Here is a 20,225-nt window from a genome sequence, read left to right as displayed (position 1 = left end):
AACTGTTCGTGATTTACTGGGACATCCTCCTGCAGCAAATAAACATATCATGAAGAACCATTCATAATCCTCTACATATAAATATTAATTTACACACCAAAATGATAGAACAAACAACTCTGTCTTACCCTTTTCATCTGCATCCACGTTTTCAGAAAACAATCTGGACACAACTAGACTCAAATCTTCTTTAGCAGTCCCTGAAGATGGACAGGTAAGATGGACCAAGTCTGTCCGCAAGAGAAATAAACAAGAGTTTTACAGGAAATTTGAAATTCTCTAAAATGAATATGATTACCATTAGATTATTTTACCAAATAAGCATACCCGAGTTTCAAGTTTGAGATTTCTAAAATGCAGTATGCTTTCTTATTAATGCGATACCATTATACATACTTTCAAATTATTTACATTTGTAGGCGAGACTTAAATTAAGAGCCGTTTTCCGAGCATGGTAATAAAAAAAAAAAAAAATTACCGGAGGTACTATAAATGTTCTTTTCATTTTGCTAATCAGAATGTTTATTTTCAACATCAAACAAGTGTTGCAATGCTAGAGTTTAATTGACAGCAGAAAACTTCTGCAATTGAACTGAGTGCAGCACACCGGTGAATCCCTTGCACAACTGACAAGTTAATTAAAACAAATCAAAGTTAATTGAAGGGAAATAATTACATTTTAAAAGGAGGGGAATACAAAGTCACATAGCAAACTATAAATCCTATATGGATGAATCTATAAAGGGTCTTGAGTTTGTTTGTTTTTTGCTTTTTTGGTGGCCACAAAGAGATTAATGTAAAGCAAAATGTATAATAACAACAAGTATAAAGATATCCGGTCAAACAATTCCTTCTAAATGCATGGAACATACAGGACACCAACAAAAAATGAAAGAGAGAACTATATATTCTCATAATATGTAATGTGTTGGGACTGTCAAAAAAAAATTGTACAACTTCAACTATAAATCATCTAACCTTATATAATTTACACATTAGCTGTGTATTGTGGCTGTCAAACTTTTCATTACATATTTTGATTGCATGTGATCTAGTCAGGTATGACTGCATTAGTTAGGAGCTTGAACCATTAATCTTTCAGTGAAATACCTAACGGAGAAATTATTTTGCTTCATGATTCCATCATTACAGTGTCAATTTCTTAGGGCAAATGAAGGAGTTTCACTCTGGTCAGAAACAATGATTATATTAAAAGGCATTTTCAAAAGCCGATTTGTTAGGATTCTAAATTTTCACCTTTAAAATTTAATTTGCTCTATCAATTCTCATCTGGTTCCCAGTAGCTGACTGATCCCAGAACTTCATGATTCAGCAGCAACAATGTGGCTTGGTAACCTATACCACAAACATGTCTTATGTTCCACTTTTCTTTGCATTCCACTTGAATGTGGTCAAATCCCATGTTGGTGCGTTTGCAAAATGTACAAGCTTTCTAATTACCATCCTGCATGTCATTTATTGAGATAAGAAAAAGCAGCAGTGATCCCTATGGCATTCCACTGGGTTAATGTCCCCAACTAGAACACAGTCCCGCAGAAGTACACTCTACTTCCTGCATTTTAGATGCATGCATTAACTTGGATTCCCACCAGTTTAAGATGTGTTGTGTCATACTCACTTGCTGAAATTATCTTTAACGTCTTTGGATAAGTCCAGGATATGCAAGACCATTCTGAAATCACTCAGCTTGTCTTCTATAATGTTGTTACCATATACACTATCATCTAATTTTCCTCTTATGATAGACTCAGTTAATTAACACACTATGAAGGCAAGGCTGTAGTTTGTTCCCCCTTTGTACTTCAGGGCAACCAGCAAGGTATGTAGGACTAACTAATGGGCGAATTGCAATGACAGTCAATAACTAGCTCCTGGCGTGCAACCATCACCTTACAAACACAACACTGGCATAGCATCTGTATACACTTCCTTCAGCTGTTGCACAAGCTTTCGACACAGCAAACCAGTGCCCACATATCCAATTACCACTGCTTAATTTATTAATATAGCACATTTTTCTTTATGTAAATAGTTCGTGTTATATTTGCACAGCAAAGAACAAAAATAAATAAATAAGAAACAGTTTAAAGAGCACAATATGATGACCGTGTTGTTTGAGGGGTGTGCAGAGAACCCATTACTTATACTCGGAAACCAAGACTCATACAAACATTCATACTCCAATGTTACTCTGATGATGCTACCAGAAGTGTGTAGGGGTAAAGCCGGAAGCACCTGAAAAATCAACTTCATGATTGACTCATTGTACTCAATGTGCAATGTTGAAGTGGATTACTTATGTATTACTCACTCAGAAAAACAGCTCGTTATGGACATTTGTTTGTACCCATGGCTCAGACTTCGTGCTAATGTAATAAAAGGGAACTATTTTGTCTTCTGAATAATAATCTTTATTTTATAAAGTGCCTTTCATAAATATTGCAAAGTGCCTAACAAAAGTCAAGACAGAAAAAATAAAATTTAAAAAACACAGTACAAATAATGTGACAAAACCTTAAATTGAGGCCTGTACCTTTAAGAGAATAAGGTATGTTTCTTTAGCATCTCCTGCAATGTTAGATAGCGTATGCACACAGAGGGAAAGCAGCCACTAAGACAGCGAGATGGGACGCTGGCACCAAGCAGCAATTTGGGGTAGAGTAAAAAATTATGGCAATTTGCTTAAATGGTGCAATGGTTTGCAAACATCTGATTGTAGGCTATACATAGATGTCAAGATACCCATGTATATATATGTAGTTACATATACATGTATGTATGTAGTTAAAGAAAAAAAAAAAAAGTATGTATCTTACTTGCTCCTCCAAAAAGACATTCCTTTTGGAATGGTCTTAGTTCATGTTACTGAAGAACTCATGACAAAGGCAAGACAGATTCACACTTCGTGGTATTTGTAATGTTACCTGCACTCGTTATGAACACTGTATAAGAATAAAGTTCCAAGTAATTATAACAAAATCTCAATATGGAGTTTTTTTTTTTTTTTTTTTTTTTTTTTTTTTTTACTTACACGTCCCCTGCATAGTTGTCATGGAAGAAGAACAGAGTTCAATAATACGGACAGCAGGACAGCCAGGCTCCAGCGGGGGAACCGTTACAAGGGAAATCTGTGTAAAAGCAGCACAAAATAGAGCATCAACAAATTATTGAATCGATTACAAAAAATTGTCCAGTTCATGTATTCAACCTCAAGCCTTTCCAGTGTTACCTGCTGATCCGATTCTGCCTTCAACAAAGACTTATCCGTGACGAGGACAGCTCTAGAAATCTGTCTAATGAAGAAAAAGAAAACATCTAGTTCAAATATAGATCAAGAAACGTTATTCTAGATCTACCAATTATTTTTTTTTAATATATATTTCTTTAAAATCAGCAGAAATCCACACTCAAACTTAAGATTGGTAAATAACTAGGTTTAGTTTTTTTGTATACCAAATATTCTACTGGTACTCATTCAAGAACTGAATAAACAAAATACAGTAATCCCTCGCCAACCGCAGAATTCATGTATACCCAGTTTCTTTTGCATACCAATTTGCCAACAGCAGCATATAGATACGAGTATAAGCGGTTTTGCACAGAAACATACGATGCATCCGCATTTGCTTCCGCGCCATCATGTGTATTTTTGCGCTCTCCCATCTCACCAGCATCTACCAGTACCAGCTTCATATCTCCCTGTCTCGTGTACTAGTCATAGTAGTATGCGCATGAAGTCTCGTTGCTCCGTGTTAACTATACGTAATTGTCACCAGTCAACACCACCCTGGCCTTCAACTCTAAGGATTCAAGGTAAATACTTTGTTATAATTTTATTACATTACCCAGTATGTTTTATATTTGCATTGTTTTTATGTTACTGTTTTTCATTTGTGTGTTTAGTGAAGGAAAATGCAACTTAGACAGGCTTTGATAAGTATAACTGCCAAAGTGGAGAACCTAACCCACTATTTCCCAGAAGATCTAGTATTACCAACTGTGGTTCTTAAACCCCTGTGGTTGGCAAGGGATTACTGTATTGCCTGAAAGCAACATTTATCAATTATAGGGTTAACTGTGTGGGTATGTGGGAACAGGCAGAGGCAATAGCCTATGTTTGGGGAATGTTTTGGTCCACCAGATGATAAACCCTTTAAAAAGCTCAAATGCACATTTCCTTTAACTCACCTATGCTGGTCACCCTTGCGCTGCTCATCTGCCACATAGCTATCTTCCACAATGAGATGTTTACAGCTGATTCGCATGCCAGAAGTGTCGATCACTGCTTTACATCTGGGGAAGCAAATAACATGAAAAATAATTTAAAATGTGGTTATAAATGCATAGCTAAGGCAAGTCCAAGAATAGTTTAACACAAAAAGGATAAAATGTATACAAAAACAAGAAGTGTCATGATAATAAATATGCTGTTAAGTCATTCTTACAGTGCAATTATAATTGATACAAGCAGCCACATATATTCTAGTCGCGTCTTGTCAAATCAACACAGTTATTTTAGAACAGAACAACAAACAAGAATTATACAATAACCAAGACAGGGGATTAGTATCAGCTGTGCTCTTACACTGTTGTGCTTCTTTATCAAATATAAGGGTTAGATTAAATATAAGTAGCACACAAGAAACAAACGTTTAACTTTAACTACATGGCATCCTATGTTACAGTGGGGTAAAGCAAGGCAACCTATTCTTGCTTCTGGGATATTGCTTTTCTTGAATACAGTGTTACATATAGTGGCTTTGATGATGTTTTATAAAATGAAAGAATGTCCGAACAGTTGTCTGAATCTTGAACAGATATCCGAACATGAAAATTCCATGTTCGTTCCACTACTATTCAGCCATTTAAAAAAAAAAAAAAAAAAATGTAACACACAAATTAAATGATTAAAATGTGGGGTTTTTTGGCACCTTTCCTTAGTACAACTATATATCTAAGTAAGGGCTCTACTATCTCGGTGCTTACCAGCTATCTCTTCCATAGAATATGCTCCCACCTGAGAAAAAGCAAGATTTCAAAAGCAACATCGCCACAAAGCACCACTGGCTTCCAACAAGACAATGCTACCAACTTCTAGATAGTTAATACACTTTGCTTTTTTTTTTATTCCACCAAATAAGTGGATAATTAGCAGCATGTCACCGAAATAGTTCTGACACTGATCAGATTGTTGTAGCAGTAAAACAAATTAGCCAACACGGTGAAAAGGTATTGGCATAAAAGTTAAGGACATTAAGAATGTGATATTTTATAGAAGGAATGATAAGTTTAAAGATTTATGAAGGGAGTTAAAACTACAAAATTAAAGACTTTCACTTTTGTTTTCAAAAATAAATGTGTCAACCCTGCACAGGATCTCAAGTTGCAAATTTTGAAGGGCTACCATTGTGTAAATGAAAAAACAGTCCCACGAACTAAATGGCGTGTGCAGAACTTTCTGCACAGAGAAGGAGTAAAGTAATTATGGAAACAGAATCTGTTCCTATTGTGAACAGAACCTTAAATCGTTGCACCATACTACAGTTGTACTTATGGCGAGATGCTAGTGTACAGATAGTATTGCCTTTGGCAAATGTAGTTTACTTACAGTATGACCTTCTCTCAATGTGCTTTAAAAAGGTTGAATTGTACAATACATCTCCTTGTTATGTCAAGAGTTATAAATGTGTTTCACAGGGCTCATTATCCAAACTAATGGGCTATGGGTGACATCCTTGAAATGGACTTCACAACACAATAAAGCTAAGCATATCACGCTGATGTATAATATTTTACTAAAGCACTGAGTTTTTATGTGAATTAAGATTTATTTACTTCAGTCATCCTTTCAGATTGACACTTAAAAAAAAAATCAATCAAAATCCAAACCAATGGGATATAGGGACTTGGGAGATAGTAAGGCCACTATACACTGCATTGACAAAATAATTATTTTCTTAAGGCATTGATAATTATTACTTACAATTATGGAGCCAGGTCAAAGATCTCTACTATATCAACAGAAGACAATGTCAGGATTAATACACCCAATCATTCTGTTATTATTTAAAATGAAAAGAGGCTGTTCAACTCAGATCCATTAACATACTGGTTCTTTGACAATATGATTCAACCAGAATACTCCCTCAAAACTCACCATCGTAATGCATCAATCTGTTCATACCACTGAATCACACAGAAATGAGAAATTATGACGCAGGGCTCCAAACTGCAACTAAACTTTATTTTTTTAACTATTTTTTCAGGGTTAGGCACAAAAATGTTGCGTCAACCTTTAAAAGCACGTGTCAGTATTTATGAATGCGACATGACGTTCTGTTTCTTGCAGCAGTTGTGATGGTGACCAAATGTTTGAGTACTGTTGTAAAATAAAAAATAAATAGGTTAACAGTTGCATTTAAGAAATTTAGAACAGCAAAAAACTAATAACAAATACAAACTTAAGGTTTGCACACATGCCATTAACAAAATGCCCTGGAAACTTAAGTTAAAGAAAATATTTAAGTGCTGTAATGCAGCAAAATGCTCAATGAGACAAAATGGTTCAGATAACTCTTTCATTTGTCATTTTTTGAAATTGTTGCGCAGATTTTGGCAAGATGGTAAATAAGTGCAAGGTATTTGTCATTATCGAACATCTGATTTTTGTATCCGAATACATGAGAATTATTTATTTATTTATTTTTTTTAAAGCAAAAGTCTTGTTCTTTATAAGCAATTGTTTGTTTAGTTAATTTACATATGCCGCATATTCCTTTTTATAATGGATGAGGAGTTGTTAGACAGATGCTTGTAATGAAATTTTGTTCATACACTTTCATTTATTTTTTTGGCCACCAAAAAAAAATGATTTAGCAACCAGAGTAAGGTTGGTGGTTGCTAATCTGCCACTGGGCCGGTAAGTGATTTATGCCACCTTGCTTATAATGGATATATGACAAAGGGGTTTGCGGTTGTGAAGTGAAAGTTGATATGATAGGGTTACCTACTGGTGGCTGCACTTTTCTACCAATACAAAATGACAGCAACCACCTAATACCTTTTAGGGGCCATTGTGCCTCACTGGATAGACAAAATAATAAGCTGGAGACTGTCACTATATAACACTAAAACCAGCAACAGCCCCACGTTATAGGACAATTTATACAGAAAGTTAAACAATCTGTACATTTTGATAGTACATTGAAAGTAATCTTCCTGGTGTTCAAACAACCGTTGCTTGGTGTAAAACTAAAACTAAGCCAGTGGAAATTATTATAATTGTCATGCTTGTATGTTTCACAGTAGAAGGCAGTTTTCACATAGCACTGGTGATAAATACCTTGCTTTTCATCCCAGATTTAATTGGTTTTATTTCAGCACACTCACAGATTCACATCAACTGTCTTGTCTGTTAATCTGAACAGCTTTTAAAACACCATTCAAGCTGTGTTAAAAAAAAAAAAAAAAAAAACCCACACACCACAACATCCAAATCCCTACAGAACCAAAAAAGGCTCTACACATGCTTATGTCTATTTCACTCAGTGGTGGAACAGTTGCTGTGGATAAAATTAATGCATTGAAAATCTGGTCTGTAACCAACTAAAATTTAGCATATGTCCATTGACAAACCTGTTTCACAAAGAAGAAATTGACATTCACTCTAGAACTTTCATTGAGGAAACTTGACGTTGGTGTCTATTTCAACAGAAAACTCTAATGCTTTACAATGTCGGGACGTGTGCCCCACTTTCCCGTAAGAGAGACAATCTAGCCTGTGTCAGAGCGACACCTGGCATAAAGGGTGGGACACCATCAGTTACGCATCCAGATCACCCCTTGTTGTTCAAAGCAACAATTATATCCCAACGATGCATATGCCCAATAGTGGTGCCCTTTCTATGATGCTGTATTCCAGCAGGACAATGTCCACCCACATGTCTCAAAACAAAGATGTCCTCCCAACTTGTGACAGGACTGCAATTGTCAATAAGAGGAGCCTGCTTGTGTCAATTCCACAGGAGGACACTGCTCACCTCTTATGGAATGCCCCGTTGCCCAGAGGACTGTATCACTGCAAAGGGTGACCGACTGAAGACTGTCCATGACTCTGCACACCATACACCACCAGGACCCACCACATACACAAAACTTATTTACATAATAGACCTCTAACAAGTTTTGCAAAGCTAGCCTTTGTCCATGAGATATTAAAATAGTAACTGCCATACCTCCGGGCGATGTGATTTAACCATGTCTTTAGAAATGTTCTGTACATTCTCAAACTACCAGAATCATTTCAAATAAATTAATATTTCTATGTTGATACAAAATGAAAGATAAGTCAGTCAGTGCATTTTAGTAGTTTCCCCATGTCCTACTACAAGCAAAGAAACACCAAAACGACACAAAGACAGCTCCTTTGTTTCTAACTCAAATCGAACACAAAAAATTGTTCATTTATTTAATTAAATCGTAATTAAGGACAGAACAAAGCAGGTTATACTTTTTTGCAATGAGTCATTAAGATTTTAAAATCAGAAGAAAATCAATTTAACTGTACATTTTATACATATCAGTAAAACAATGGATTTATAAACACCGCTCTCCCTTAAACAATAATCAAAAGTAGCCATATACTATTATCTGCATGACATGCTGGCCTGTTTGCAACTGTATAGATGAAAGAATTTATCTTAGGCTAACCTAGTTGATGACAACAACCTACCTTAAAACTCATTAAAGTCCTATCTCTCAGAATGACATGCATTATCAGCAGTGATTAATCTGATGAGACTTTAGGTGAACTCAATTTTTTAAAATGCAGTAACAGAGGGCTTTTTTGTCTTCTGATGAAAATCAATTAGTGTAGGTAAGGCCACAAGGAAAACTAACATCACTCATCACTGGCCCCCTGGCAGCAGAAATGATTGGTCTTCCAAGCTCGGATGATCAGCAGCTTTAGTACTACCTCAAGAAAATTAATTTCGTATCTATATTCTAGGCCCTGTTTCCATGTTTGGAGGACCAATGCACAAATTACTTTTAATCAAGGCTGATCCCTGATTAACTAGAGTAAAACAGGATTTGTATTTCACAGGTGGACCAAACATGTGTCTTCTTTTTATTAACCATGTGAAAGGCAGGTTAATTCAGCACTCACCTCTTTGTTTCTTTGTCTACCACCAAGCACTGCACTGCATGTCGAAGACAGTAGATTCCACCGAAAACTGCACACATTCTGCAGAACAAAAAGAAAAAAATAATATGAAGTATTTGAACCTAGAGCACCTGGACATTATCAGAAGTGTCATTTTTGAACTCGCAATTCACAGGACTTCAGCTAAAACCACAAAAAAAAACACACCAAGCTGTGTATTTTGTCATCACAGGGTTGAGTTTTGTTTTCTTCATCTTACCTGCTGGTAAGGCTATATTTAGATTTGAAAGGTAGAAGGTGACATTGAGAGAAAACAATAAAATATGGGTTTAAATCTGCCTCTCCTATAAGTTTACTCCAGTAAATTTGCACAGTAATTTCAGTTTTCCTATGCTTTTAGCATGGTAAACTGTTATAAGATTTAACTGCGTTTTGTTTGTTGTAGGTTGTGTTTCATGCAGTTTTCAAAAGGGTGAAAAGTCGTTTAAATGTTCTTTAAGTTTGTGTGCTTGGTTTCCAGATAGGTCTGTTGTACCACTGTACCTACTACTTCCCTCTTTTTTGAGGCTCAATGCTGTCCACTGAAGCATTACTCGTACATTTCTCAACATGTAAACACCTGTGGTGCCTTTTAAAACAAAGAATATAGACCACAGGCCTGTATCAACAGGTTAAAAAGTAACACAAGTTATTTTATTTGGGATAAGCTATTCAGTGAGGCATCAGTGATTGTTGGGTTCATTTTCAAAAACAAAAGCTGTTAAATAATTAACATCTATCCACGCTGTATTATAAAAGCAGTAGGCACTGCAGTATATCACTCAGCCTTTTAGGTCACAAACTGCTAATGAACAAGCTATTAGACATCATCTATGCTAGTGTTGATATATCATGTATAAAACTGGCATTACACATTACAGGTTATAATTGGCTGACCTTGGAAATTTAGAAACCAGCAAAAGTTTGATGCACTTTAAGAATTAAGGGCTGAATGTTTTGCTCCACACCATTTGTACCTTATCCCAGCCTCATTTCCCAAACATTAATTATAAAACATGACATCTTTATACACTGGTTATGATACAATCGTAAACAATTATCTAGACAAGCTGATGTCCTTACAATAGGCCATTCAGGCAATTTGGCCTTGGTATGGAAAACGAAGGAACCCTTTGATGTCATTAACCCTATATGACAGACATTTAACTGATATTACTCTAATTAACTGTCTGCTATCTCCAACAATGACCCTATTTTTTGCTGAAAGATAACACCAACACTGTTACTTAGGTTCACCTTCGTCCAGGAGACAAGTTAAATTACTGGAAAATTAACAGTTGTGAAATTTTTAGACCTGTAGCCTGCGGTTCCTCACAGCCTTTAAATGCCATTTCAGTTCCTATCAAGGCAGGAATCAGAGAATGTGACTTTTTAATACAGTAGCAAAACAATAGGACCCATTAATAGCTGAACTTTTGACAGCGCTGTTCACAATGATTTATGAGTTTGTGTATAATTTGATTATTCTATTAATTCCACTGATTACTGTTCCAGCTAATGTGGTGAAGGTCACATCCACAGTAAATCTTCATCTTATCCACATATAACCACCCCCCCCCCCCCCCCCCCTGAAAAAAACCCCCAAAAAACTGCCAACTAGTTTTATTCAGTAATTAAAAGGCAATGTAACAAAAAGCAAGCAGCAGCAAGACAACACTACACCACCTTATGAAATACCAAGCATACCCCTCTACAAATTGCCTATGGTGACCTTTACATTTAGATACAGTATTCTCTCAATGCTGCAATGAGAACCACCAACTTTGCTAATTATGCTCAACATTAACGAGAATCTAACTGGTTGTGGTGTGGCATTATGGAGTAAATGCCAGCCATAACCACACCGCCTAATAATCAGTTGTGTGGAATAACTGGCTTTCCATCCAACTTTAAAAGCTCAGAGGAATCCATTCCAGAAAAAGTACTGTGGCAGTCTGGCTAGAAACAGCATTAAAGTGCTCGTCCAATTGTGCGCCACCCCCTAGAAACTCCCGGTCACAGTGGGCTGCGACATAGCCTGGACTCAAACCTGCGATCCCCAGGCTATAGGGCACATCCTGCTCTCCATGTGCAGCGCCTTTACCGGACGTGCCACTTGGGAGCCCCCTAGCTTTAGTATTTCTAAAATTTATTTATAAAACAAATCAATATAAACCAAGTATAAAAACAGTAAAGTACATGTCAGTTTCACAACAAATTGCAAGCAGCATTAATAACTAGTGTTTTTTTTTTTTTAATATATACTGCATAATTTTATTTTCAGTAATAAAATTACTGTATTTCACACCCCGGATTAAGCTATCGCCCTACCCCGACTTCAAACAAAGTCAGATTTTCAAATTTTTTTTTTTTTTTTTTAATAGTTGTTATGTATAAAATGTCAGTGTGCACAAATATTGATCCCGCATTGCAAAACGTGGATAATTTACATGCCATGGGAGCCGAGAAAAGCATAAACAAAGACATAAGTACGCTTCTAATATATTCTCATTGAGAAATACAAATTCCCCAGGAGGGGATAAGTAACAAGGACAGGCTCTACATTATTGCACAATTTGGTGGCCGTTCCCAGAGCAGTTCCCCGTTTTGTTGTTTAGCCTACATATATTTAAGACACCTTCCAGTAGTTTTAGGACAGACTTCCACAACCTGCAGAATGTTTTTTTCTTTTAAAGAACATGCAACATGAAAGCATGAGCATTAACTGCCTCAAACCCACTTGAGTGAGAACCCGCTACTCGGCTCACTGGATGCAAGCCCCCAATTTATATTCTCCGGTGCAAATAAGACCATGTCATGTGTAAGGTATATTCCTTTCTCCCAACTAAAACTTCTAATTTATGTTACTGAAATAAGCTACACATCAGGTTATCAGGATAAACAATACCTTCAACATAAGTGGTGGATTTGTGATGGCCAGTTGTGGTCCAAAGTTAGTGCAAATGACTGTTAGATGTAATATTACACATTAAACACAATACTACACACAACGTTTGGCATGCAATTAAAAAGTAATTGGTTAATAAGGGTCAATAAATCACTTGGGGGGGTGGGGGGGGGGGGGGAAAAAAAAAAAAAAAAAAGGAATAGTAAAATGTTTTAGGATGGCATTAAGATCTGCTAGTCTAGATAATTAAAATGGACCTCTTTTCTTGCACAAGGACTCGACTTAAGTTATCACCAATGACCACATTTTTGTATGGTATGTCAAAAGGTTATTTACAAATGAAAAAGTATTTTCCTGTCAAAACTTGATATAATACGAGTAAGGACACAAAAGCCTTTCATGGCTTTATTAACAGCCATGCTCACTGATCTGTGAATAACCTGAAAAAATGAAGATTATTAAATTACTTTCCCAATCTATCCATCCATCACCAAAGTACAGGTTTCAGAGTGATGGATTATCTCACCCAGCCATTTATCCAGGTGCGAGTCTTTCCTCAAGAGAAGAACAAACAAATGAAGCACAAACCAAATCAGGCTTTATCCGGTTTAATGTTGCAAATACAGTATTTTATCAGTTTGAATTGAAAGGGATAGTTAAATCATTATTTGTAGGGCACATTTTGTATTCTCTTGTTAAAGGTCTGCTTGAATTAATCATATTGAATCAAGTTTTGGGTATAAAATATAATGAAAAGCTTACAGATTGCCACTGTGTGTCAACCACTAATTAAAAAAAATAGTCATTTTGGTTTAGAACAGGATTACAAATTGACATGATAAAGTTTAATTTATACGATTTTACTTTGAAATACTAAATACAATATTGAAACAAAATATACATTCAACCAGAAGTTTCCTGAACTGAAGCAGTGCAGCGAGAGAGAGCTGTACAGAGGATCTCATTATTTTGAATATTTAACTGAACATATTTTTAGTCCTCATACCACTTTGACGCGACAAAAAAAAAAAAAAAAAACACACAGCCCACCACCTCGCAGCTCTGTACAACAATCCAAAAAATCTATATCATTCTTGAATTTTTACTGCTTGAACGACCATGTCCGTCAACAGAAATTTTAGGATCTAACGTTACAAGTTCCATATCAGAACACCACAGAAATATCTGCCATTTAAGAATATGCATTTAAAATATTAATTTTGGAATACAATGTGAAAGCCTTTTTCTACAAGAAATCTATTATATATTAATTAACAATTAAGACTGGACTGTGATGCTGTATCTGTAGTAACACATTGTATAGCAGCTGCTATGAAGGAAAAAAAGGGATCACATTCTTCGCAATTGTATACACAATAATCAGTCAGCTGACAACTAGTTAATTACTTGACATGTATATCTGAAACGACACAGGACGTATCTGGACTAATGCAGGGTGTAAGCGGTTAGTATTTGTTGTGGATCATTCAATAGACCCATAACCAATGTCCTTGAAATTCTTATTTTTATAGTCAAATAGCTCAGGATGCTGAGAAACATCCGCTATCAGTAGCTCCTCCATGTTGATGGATATTAGAGTTCATCAAGACATGACGTATCCCACACCACGGACCGGACTGGCTACACCCAGATTTGCTGCTGCAAGAAAACGTTTCGGCAGCAAAATATCGCTCGCCGAGTATAAAATTCTGCGGTTTTGTGATGTGGTTAAATCTGTCCTTGCCAGCAACCACAGGTCTGGCAATTCCCCAATTAAGTAACTGAGTGCTAACTGGGGAGTGGCCACGTGTATAAAAGGGAAGAATAAATCCTTTGCCTGGCGGTGGGAGTTTGGTGTGTTTGGACCTGTGTTTTTGGAGTCTAAAAGGCCAATGCCCAGCTGACAGGCATCGATTGTATTGTTTTGTTTAACCTTTATTTTGGCCCTTGTGTTCTGTTGATTAGATTTTTTTGTTTGTTTAATAAATGTGCACTCCAGTGCTAAAACTGCAGCTTCCTTGTCTCAGTGTCTCTTTCCTGCCAACTAACATCTGGGCCACTGTGCTATCCTGTCACGCATACATATTTGTAGTGATGGCTTTCTGCATGAGGTATCAATTATGTTATTAATGATAAGTTTTACATTGTGTATCTTGTACGGTTAAGTTGTTTTTAATCATTATGTTTAAATTGTGTGTGAATGTGTTTTTATAGTCGATTTAATGTGCTTACTAATTCAGTTGCTTTAATCTGCTTTTATATTAAGGTTCTATACAGTATTGTGTAAGTTTCGAGTTTTCATTTCCTATCGGCAAAACCAGCTACGTGCAGTTTTGCATAGCCTAACACGACTCAGTCACAGATAGGTGTCTGAGCTAAAACACCAAAAAGAAGGAGAGTAGCAAAAATAGTGTGTGATGGGGGAGGGGAACTGAAAGACAAGATGTATGCACCCTACTAGGTACAATGTGGTATGCAACTCCTTTTCACCCCCACAGAGGGAATGTGCAATGATAGAGTGGAAACCCCTATCATTGGACAGAAGACAGACAAATGGGAGCGGACTCAACCATTTTACAAAGTTTTGTCAGTCTTCATATCTTTCGAAATTGACTCCATGGAGATCCGTGCACTCTAATAGAATCATATGCACCGAGCTATACAGAGGCCTTATCCAAAGTCATTTTAAATCTTGTGCTTAAGTGAATTGAATACCTCTCTTGTATATAAAGTGTTTTTTTTTTTTTTTTTTTTTTTTTTTAAATCATAAACCATTTGTCAGCTTAATTTTCTTCACTACATATTCACTAGAACCAAAGGAATGATTTTAACCTCACCTGCAAAAGCACTGTGGGATTTCCCCATTTCCATAAAGGGGGAAAAGGAAGGGGGTGTTTCCATAATGCCCAAGACACTGCAGGAAATTCTGGGTAGCACGGAGGCCCTTTGTGGTTTTATCAGTATCCGAGACCATGGAGATCGAATGATGGACAAAGTGCTGCAGGTTAGCCGTTAGCTTTTTCATCTTCAAAAACTCGACAAATGTGTGGTCTTTGAAATCTGAAGAGAAAGCACTGGTGTTTAACTTATATACAAATATAAATGCATCCATATTGTTAACATCCTGGATTGGATAGAGTAAAACTCAGCACATACATTCTACAAATTATTTGGAACATCCTCAATTGTATTTACAAGTTCTGAAAGTCCCCCCCCCCCCAAATTTCATTGTCTAGCCACTCTGGATTTGCTTTACAGGTCCACAATTTTCAGAACATGACATATTACAGTCACAGCCATATTCAGCAGATCATCCTACAATAAAGCATACTGTAAACACACAATTCTTTTGAAATCAACACAATAAATAGGTTGGTTTTGATTTATTTAACACCTGCTAATAAATACTTCTCAAAAGATACTCAGAAAATACAAACAAACATCGGCACACCCCTCGTATACAGACTTTCAAAGTGTCAGTTAGGTTACAGTATAATGGGGCCTAAGCAGTTGCCATTATGGCAAAAATATTGGGATACTTGCTGATAACTACCGTTGTAGTATAACATCAAGGGACTGTTTCAATTTCTAATGGAAATGAACAGGTTCACCTCACCTCCCCCCTCACTAGTTTTAAACTTAGTCAAGTCACATGACTTGGTGCCAGACTGCAGTCAGATTTACATTGATTTTAGGCAGAGTCAAAAATAATCCTGCATTCCAGAAAAGACAAGTTCTGGACTGTAGAGTACAGGGTATCACACTATTAATTTCAATAGGGATTTTGTTGGGACCCAAAAAACATGCCAAATTACAGAATGCTAGTTTATAGAGGGGATGGATTAGACAGGTTTTACTGTAATACCCAAGTATTCTTCAGGATGTTGCTGATAGTCCATACAAAATGTGAGGAACTTCATTAGCATTCTCTTCTCCACCACAGTAAGCTGCTTGCTTGCAAAGACATCTGCTCTTGAGCAAGGCACCTACAAAAGACAATTGTATGCACACGTACAGTATTTCCTGTTACTACATTTCAATAAAGGTGAAGAAAAGAAGAAGTTGTTAACAGTTAAATACTCAAAATAGATCACCTTAGGCACACCTTTCATATTGCAATTATATTCTTCCTGTGAAACTAAAAACATCTACAGTACCTTTAGTTCAATTTCAATCCAATATGTATGCAAAACATTGTCAGATTACCTGCTCCACTTTTCCATTTTGGTAAGTAAGTATCCTGGTAACATTTTTGAATTCTGCATATCTACTAACATTGGACTTAATAAGCAGGTCAACCAAAGAGCCCTTGGCATACAGGAGCTATAGAAAAAAAAAAAAAAAAAAAAGACAGTGAACGATTAACGATATAAAAGACCCTGGCCACTTACTAACAAATTAGGTTAATGAAACATATTGTATGTAAAATGACAATGGAAAGGTAGGTTTGTTACTACACGTAAATATACCCAAGTACTGCACTTATCTATCAAGTGCCTTGGACTAGATCCTGGGTTGGCCGATCAGCATTCAGCTACAGCTCCCCTATGGCATGGTATAGTCTGGACAAGAGTATCTGGGATATGATTAAGCATCAGATAAATAACTCAAATGTATCAGCTAAACAAAGAATAATGACAGATCAAATGTATTAAGGAGTATGTTCCAAGAAGTATCAAAGTGTAAATGGTTCTGATTCCAGATTGAACATATGATGAGATGGTCTTTCAGTGATGTTATTTTTAGGGATGCGAAATTACTTCTTCCCGTTTCTGGTCATCTTGCTGGGACACTTGTAAAAGAGGCCTTGTCTCAATGAGTTTTTTACCTGGTTAAAGAATGAATGAATGAATAAATACTCAGTTAAAACAGCTGTCAGGTTTTTGCCAACTGAGTGATTCTTCTTGCTACACAATGCATTTAATTTAAAATGTATTCATTCAGGAACATTACAATATCTGAAAGGGTTTGTTAAATAAAATCTGTATGAGCCATTAATCACCAGAAAATGAGTATTTTCTGCCACTTACCTCTTTTTTAGCATCTGTGTACGATCTTTGCATGACAAACCTAACTTGCAACAAAGTGTGTATACATAAATGAAAGTAAAACGTAAACAAAATAAGTCCACTTTTTCCTTTAAAACAATACACTTAAAATATAATCTTGTGCTTATGTTTGTTATCTGTTAAAACCAGGAATCTGATCAAATGACCAACTTTTAAACATGTCTAAATTACTTTATTCAATTTAAAGTGATTTAAACATGAATTAAATATAAAAAAGTACTTATTGAATTGTTCTGAAACTTAGCAATAACAATTTTGTATAAAAATATACCCACTGCTTCCCCCAATCACTGACATGCTTTGAACTCAAAGTTCATCTGTTGTATTTCCTCTCCTATTTTTATACAACATACTGTAGAACAGGGGAAAAAATTTTATTAAGTTATTTAAGCATATTCCCAACTTTACCTTAGAAGTTAAATCAACATTAAACCTTCTGCCTTCTTTGACGATCTGGGAATAGGTGATCTTTTTCTTTTTTCCATCAGTACATTCTGATGCTGGCGAGGCTGAGACGTGTTCAGTTACACCAGATTCTTGTTTGTCAGATTCTGCAGAACAGAGATTGCCATGGTTTTCTTCCTGGGTGGATGGTGCATCATCTGTTGCTTGGGCAGAAGCTTGTGAGTCACTCCTCACTGGATCCTCTGAAGGAGATGACTCTACAGTATTAGTAACTGTAGCCTGGATTTGTTGACCAGGGCAATCTTCTGAACTACCACCATCTTCCTCTGTCCCAGGAGCAGTAACTGAACTATCATGTTTCAACTGCAAGACACCCTCTTCCTGTATATTGTCCTCTGAATCCTGACTGTTAAAGAAAATATTAATTAGTCATTTAGTGACTTAAACAGACTAGGGGATGAACTATCACATCACAACTGCTGCAGAGTCACTTACTATAGGACCTCTGTTTTACTTCTCATCCAAAGGACGGAGCACAAGGAGGTTAAGTGACTTGCTCAGGGTCACAGACAGTGGCTGGGATTGAACTGTTAACAAGCCCCTGTCTTTAACCACCGGACCACCAAGCCTATGTCAATGAATGCAAGGATGCTATCAACTGGAGAAATCTGTTCCAAACCTCAAAACGAAGTTTAAAATCATTTTTATTTTGTATGAAAACACACACAAAAAAACTTAATTGGAGAAGAGCTATTTAAGAACAAGTGCAAGTAAATGCACTTAATGTCTGTTCATTATGAATGTCTATAGGGTTAATAGCCATACTGTCTATTTAGCTGAACCTATATTGGTACCGAATGTTTTATTACCTTGCAAAACAGAATACTTCCACATTGGTTATAGTTTTATCCGCAGTGTTTAACAGTATAGCTTCTTCACCTTCCTGAATCTTATCTTTCCACTCTTTAACTTCATCTTTGTTGCGGGCTTCTTGCTGTCAGGGAAAATCAGAAAAAAAACATATAGCATTACCCATACACTTGTTATATAGTATTTTAAAACTTTCCCAAATGCACAGTGCTCTTATTCAGGGATCTTGAGCAGAAGTCTAATTTCAGGTACTGGGTAAGACTGCCACCTTTAAATGTGTAAACTCCTCCATTTAGTTTACTAAATACAGTTTTACAAACTCCATAAACTTTACAGAGCAACTGACAAGTCTGCATCATTTATCTTTTGTTGTCATCGCATACTGGCTCAGTAACATTCCAGTCTATTAGACAACCCTGCCATATTTCATGCAAATGTCTGTTTCCAGACAAATGCAGGTACATCTATGCATTCAAGTCTCTGAAGAATGCATGAGCTCCAGGCACTTCCTGCCAAATGAATAACGCAAGACTCACTTGTCATTGTCTAATGTAACGGAGAATGACTGCTAGATTTGCGTGATGCAGTCCTCAACATTTAAAAAGGAAATATTTATTTTTTCACACAATTTGGAACAAAAGACACTCAATCCTTCCTCAGTGGCAAGGGGTGCAAATGGACCCCAGCGTGTTTAAAATGAACATCTCATAACTCTAGCAATCTTGGGATATCCTTACATGCAATTCAACTTTATTCACTTCTATTTCTTTTGATTCCAAGAATGTCCTTGTCAACCTTGGGAAACGAGAGTAACCTTTCTTCAACCACTAGTCACTATAAATTTAAACTGTAAAAAAGAAAAGTGTCTCCTACCCTCTCTCCCAAGTATGTCTCCACTTTGTTTTCAAAAGTGTCTGCTGGGCCTGGTTTCTGAGCTGTGCTTACAGTATAGGGTAGGATTAACTTTGTCAACTCCTTTTTGATTTTAAAGACTTCAATATTGTCCCCTTAATACTCCTTTGTTTGATTAAATAGATTCAGTTTCCTTACCCAATCTTCTCATTCCTATAAAACCGGGATTCGTCTATTTCAACATCAAGATCTTTTTTGTGGTGGGCCAGTTCTAGTTGCATATGAATCCCACATTCCTACCAGCCTTTTTGTGAATGTTTAAGTAAAGAGAGGTTACCTTGTGTTCTTCAATCCAGGACAGTAACCCAGAAAATGTAAAACTGGCCCAGTTTCCTCCATAATAAGCACTTCTGTAGCACAACACATTAAGAAACAGAATACACTCCATATTAATGAATGGATTTTACACACTGAATACACTTCATAAATCAATTGTTGACAAGAAAAGCAACACTTTTTAACCTTCGTCAGCAGCAAGGGGTGCAATTTGCACCCCAGTGTGTTTAAAATGAACATACCTCATAACTCTTTAAAGATCATAGGATATCCTTACATGTGCTCAAACTTTAGGCGCTTAACCTTTATTTTGATATGAACAACTGGGAAACAGGAATCAACCCTTATGGTACATTTTTGGGGGTGCATTTGCACCCCTTTCTGCCTTTTGAGGGTTACGAAAAATATTGATTTGTCCACACCACAAATCAAGGCTCCTGCTCACTGGCAGAATACGCTGTTCAGAGCTGCGGGAAAGCTGAGGAAGAAGCACAAACTGTATTGCTGATACACGTATTGGTTTATACCTATCTATTTGTTTAGCCAATAGTCATTTTCATGA

The 20,225-nt window shown here is 36.4% G+C and overlaps 1 protein-coding gene across 2 annotated transcripts in view; it reads right to left on the bottom strand.

The window, feature by feature from the left end:
- The window catches only part of LOC121295285 (rab proteins geranylgeranyltransferase component A 2-like), a 36,950-nt gene that overhangs the window by 7,117 nt on the left and 9,608 nt on the right, over positions 1-20,225 (bottom strand). The window contains exons 3-13 of one of the 2 annotated variants that reach the window (XM_041219741.1): positions 19,665-19,737; positions 18,475-18,599; positions 17,609-18,011; positions 16,338-16,454; positions 15,997-16,117; positions 14,969-15,191; positions 9,188-9,265; positions 4,210-4,314; positions 3,251-3,314; positions 3,053-3,149; positions 129-230 (exon numbers count right to left, since the gene is read on the bottom strand). In XM_041219741.1, coding sequence (XP_041075675.1) covers positions 129-230; positions 3,053-3,149; positions 3,251-3,314; positions 4,210-4,314; positions 9,188-9,265; positions 14,969-15,191; positions 15,997-16,117; positions 16,338-16,454; positions 17,609-18,011; positions 18,475-18,599; positions 19,665-19,737 — 1,508 coding nt within the window. The remainder of the gene's footprint in view (positions 1-128; positions 231-3,052; positions 3,150-3,250; positions 3,315-4,209; positions 4,315-9,187; positions 9,266-14,968; positions 15,192-15,996; positions 16,118-16,337; positions 16,455-17,608; positions 18,012-18,474; positions 18,600-19,664; positions 19,738-20,225) is intronic. The other variant, XM_041219742.1, reaches the window with a different exon arrangement.

The sequence above is a fragment of the Polyodon spathula genome, chromosome 20 (assembly GCF_017654505.1).
Source record: "Polyodon spathula isolate WHYD16114869_AA chromosome 20, ASM1765450v1, whole genome shotgun sequence".
In the NCBI taxonomy this organism is placed as follows: domain Eukaryota; kingdom Metazoa; phylum Chordata; class Actinopteri; order Acipenseriformes; family Polyodontidae; genus Polyodon; species Polyodon spathula.
This window is presented reverse-complemented; position numbering and strand designations above follow the sequence as displayed.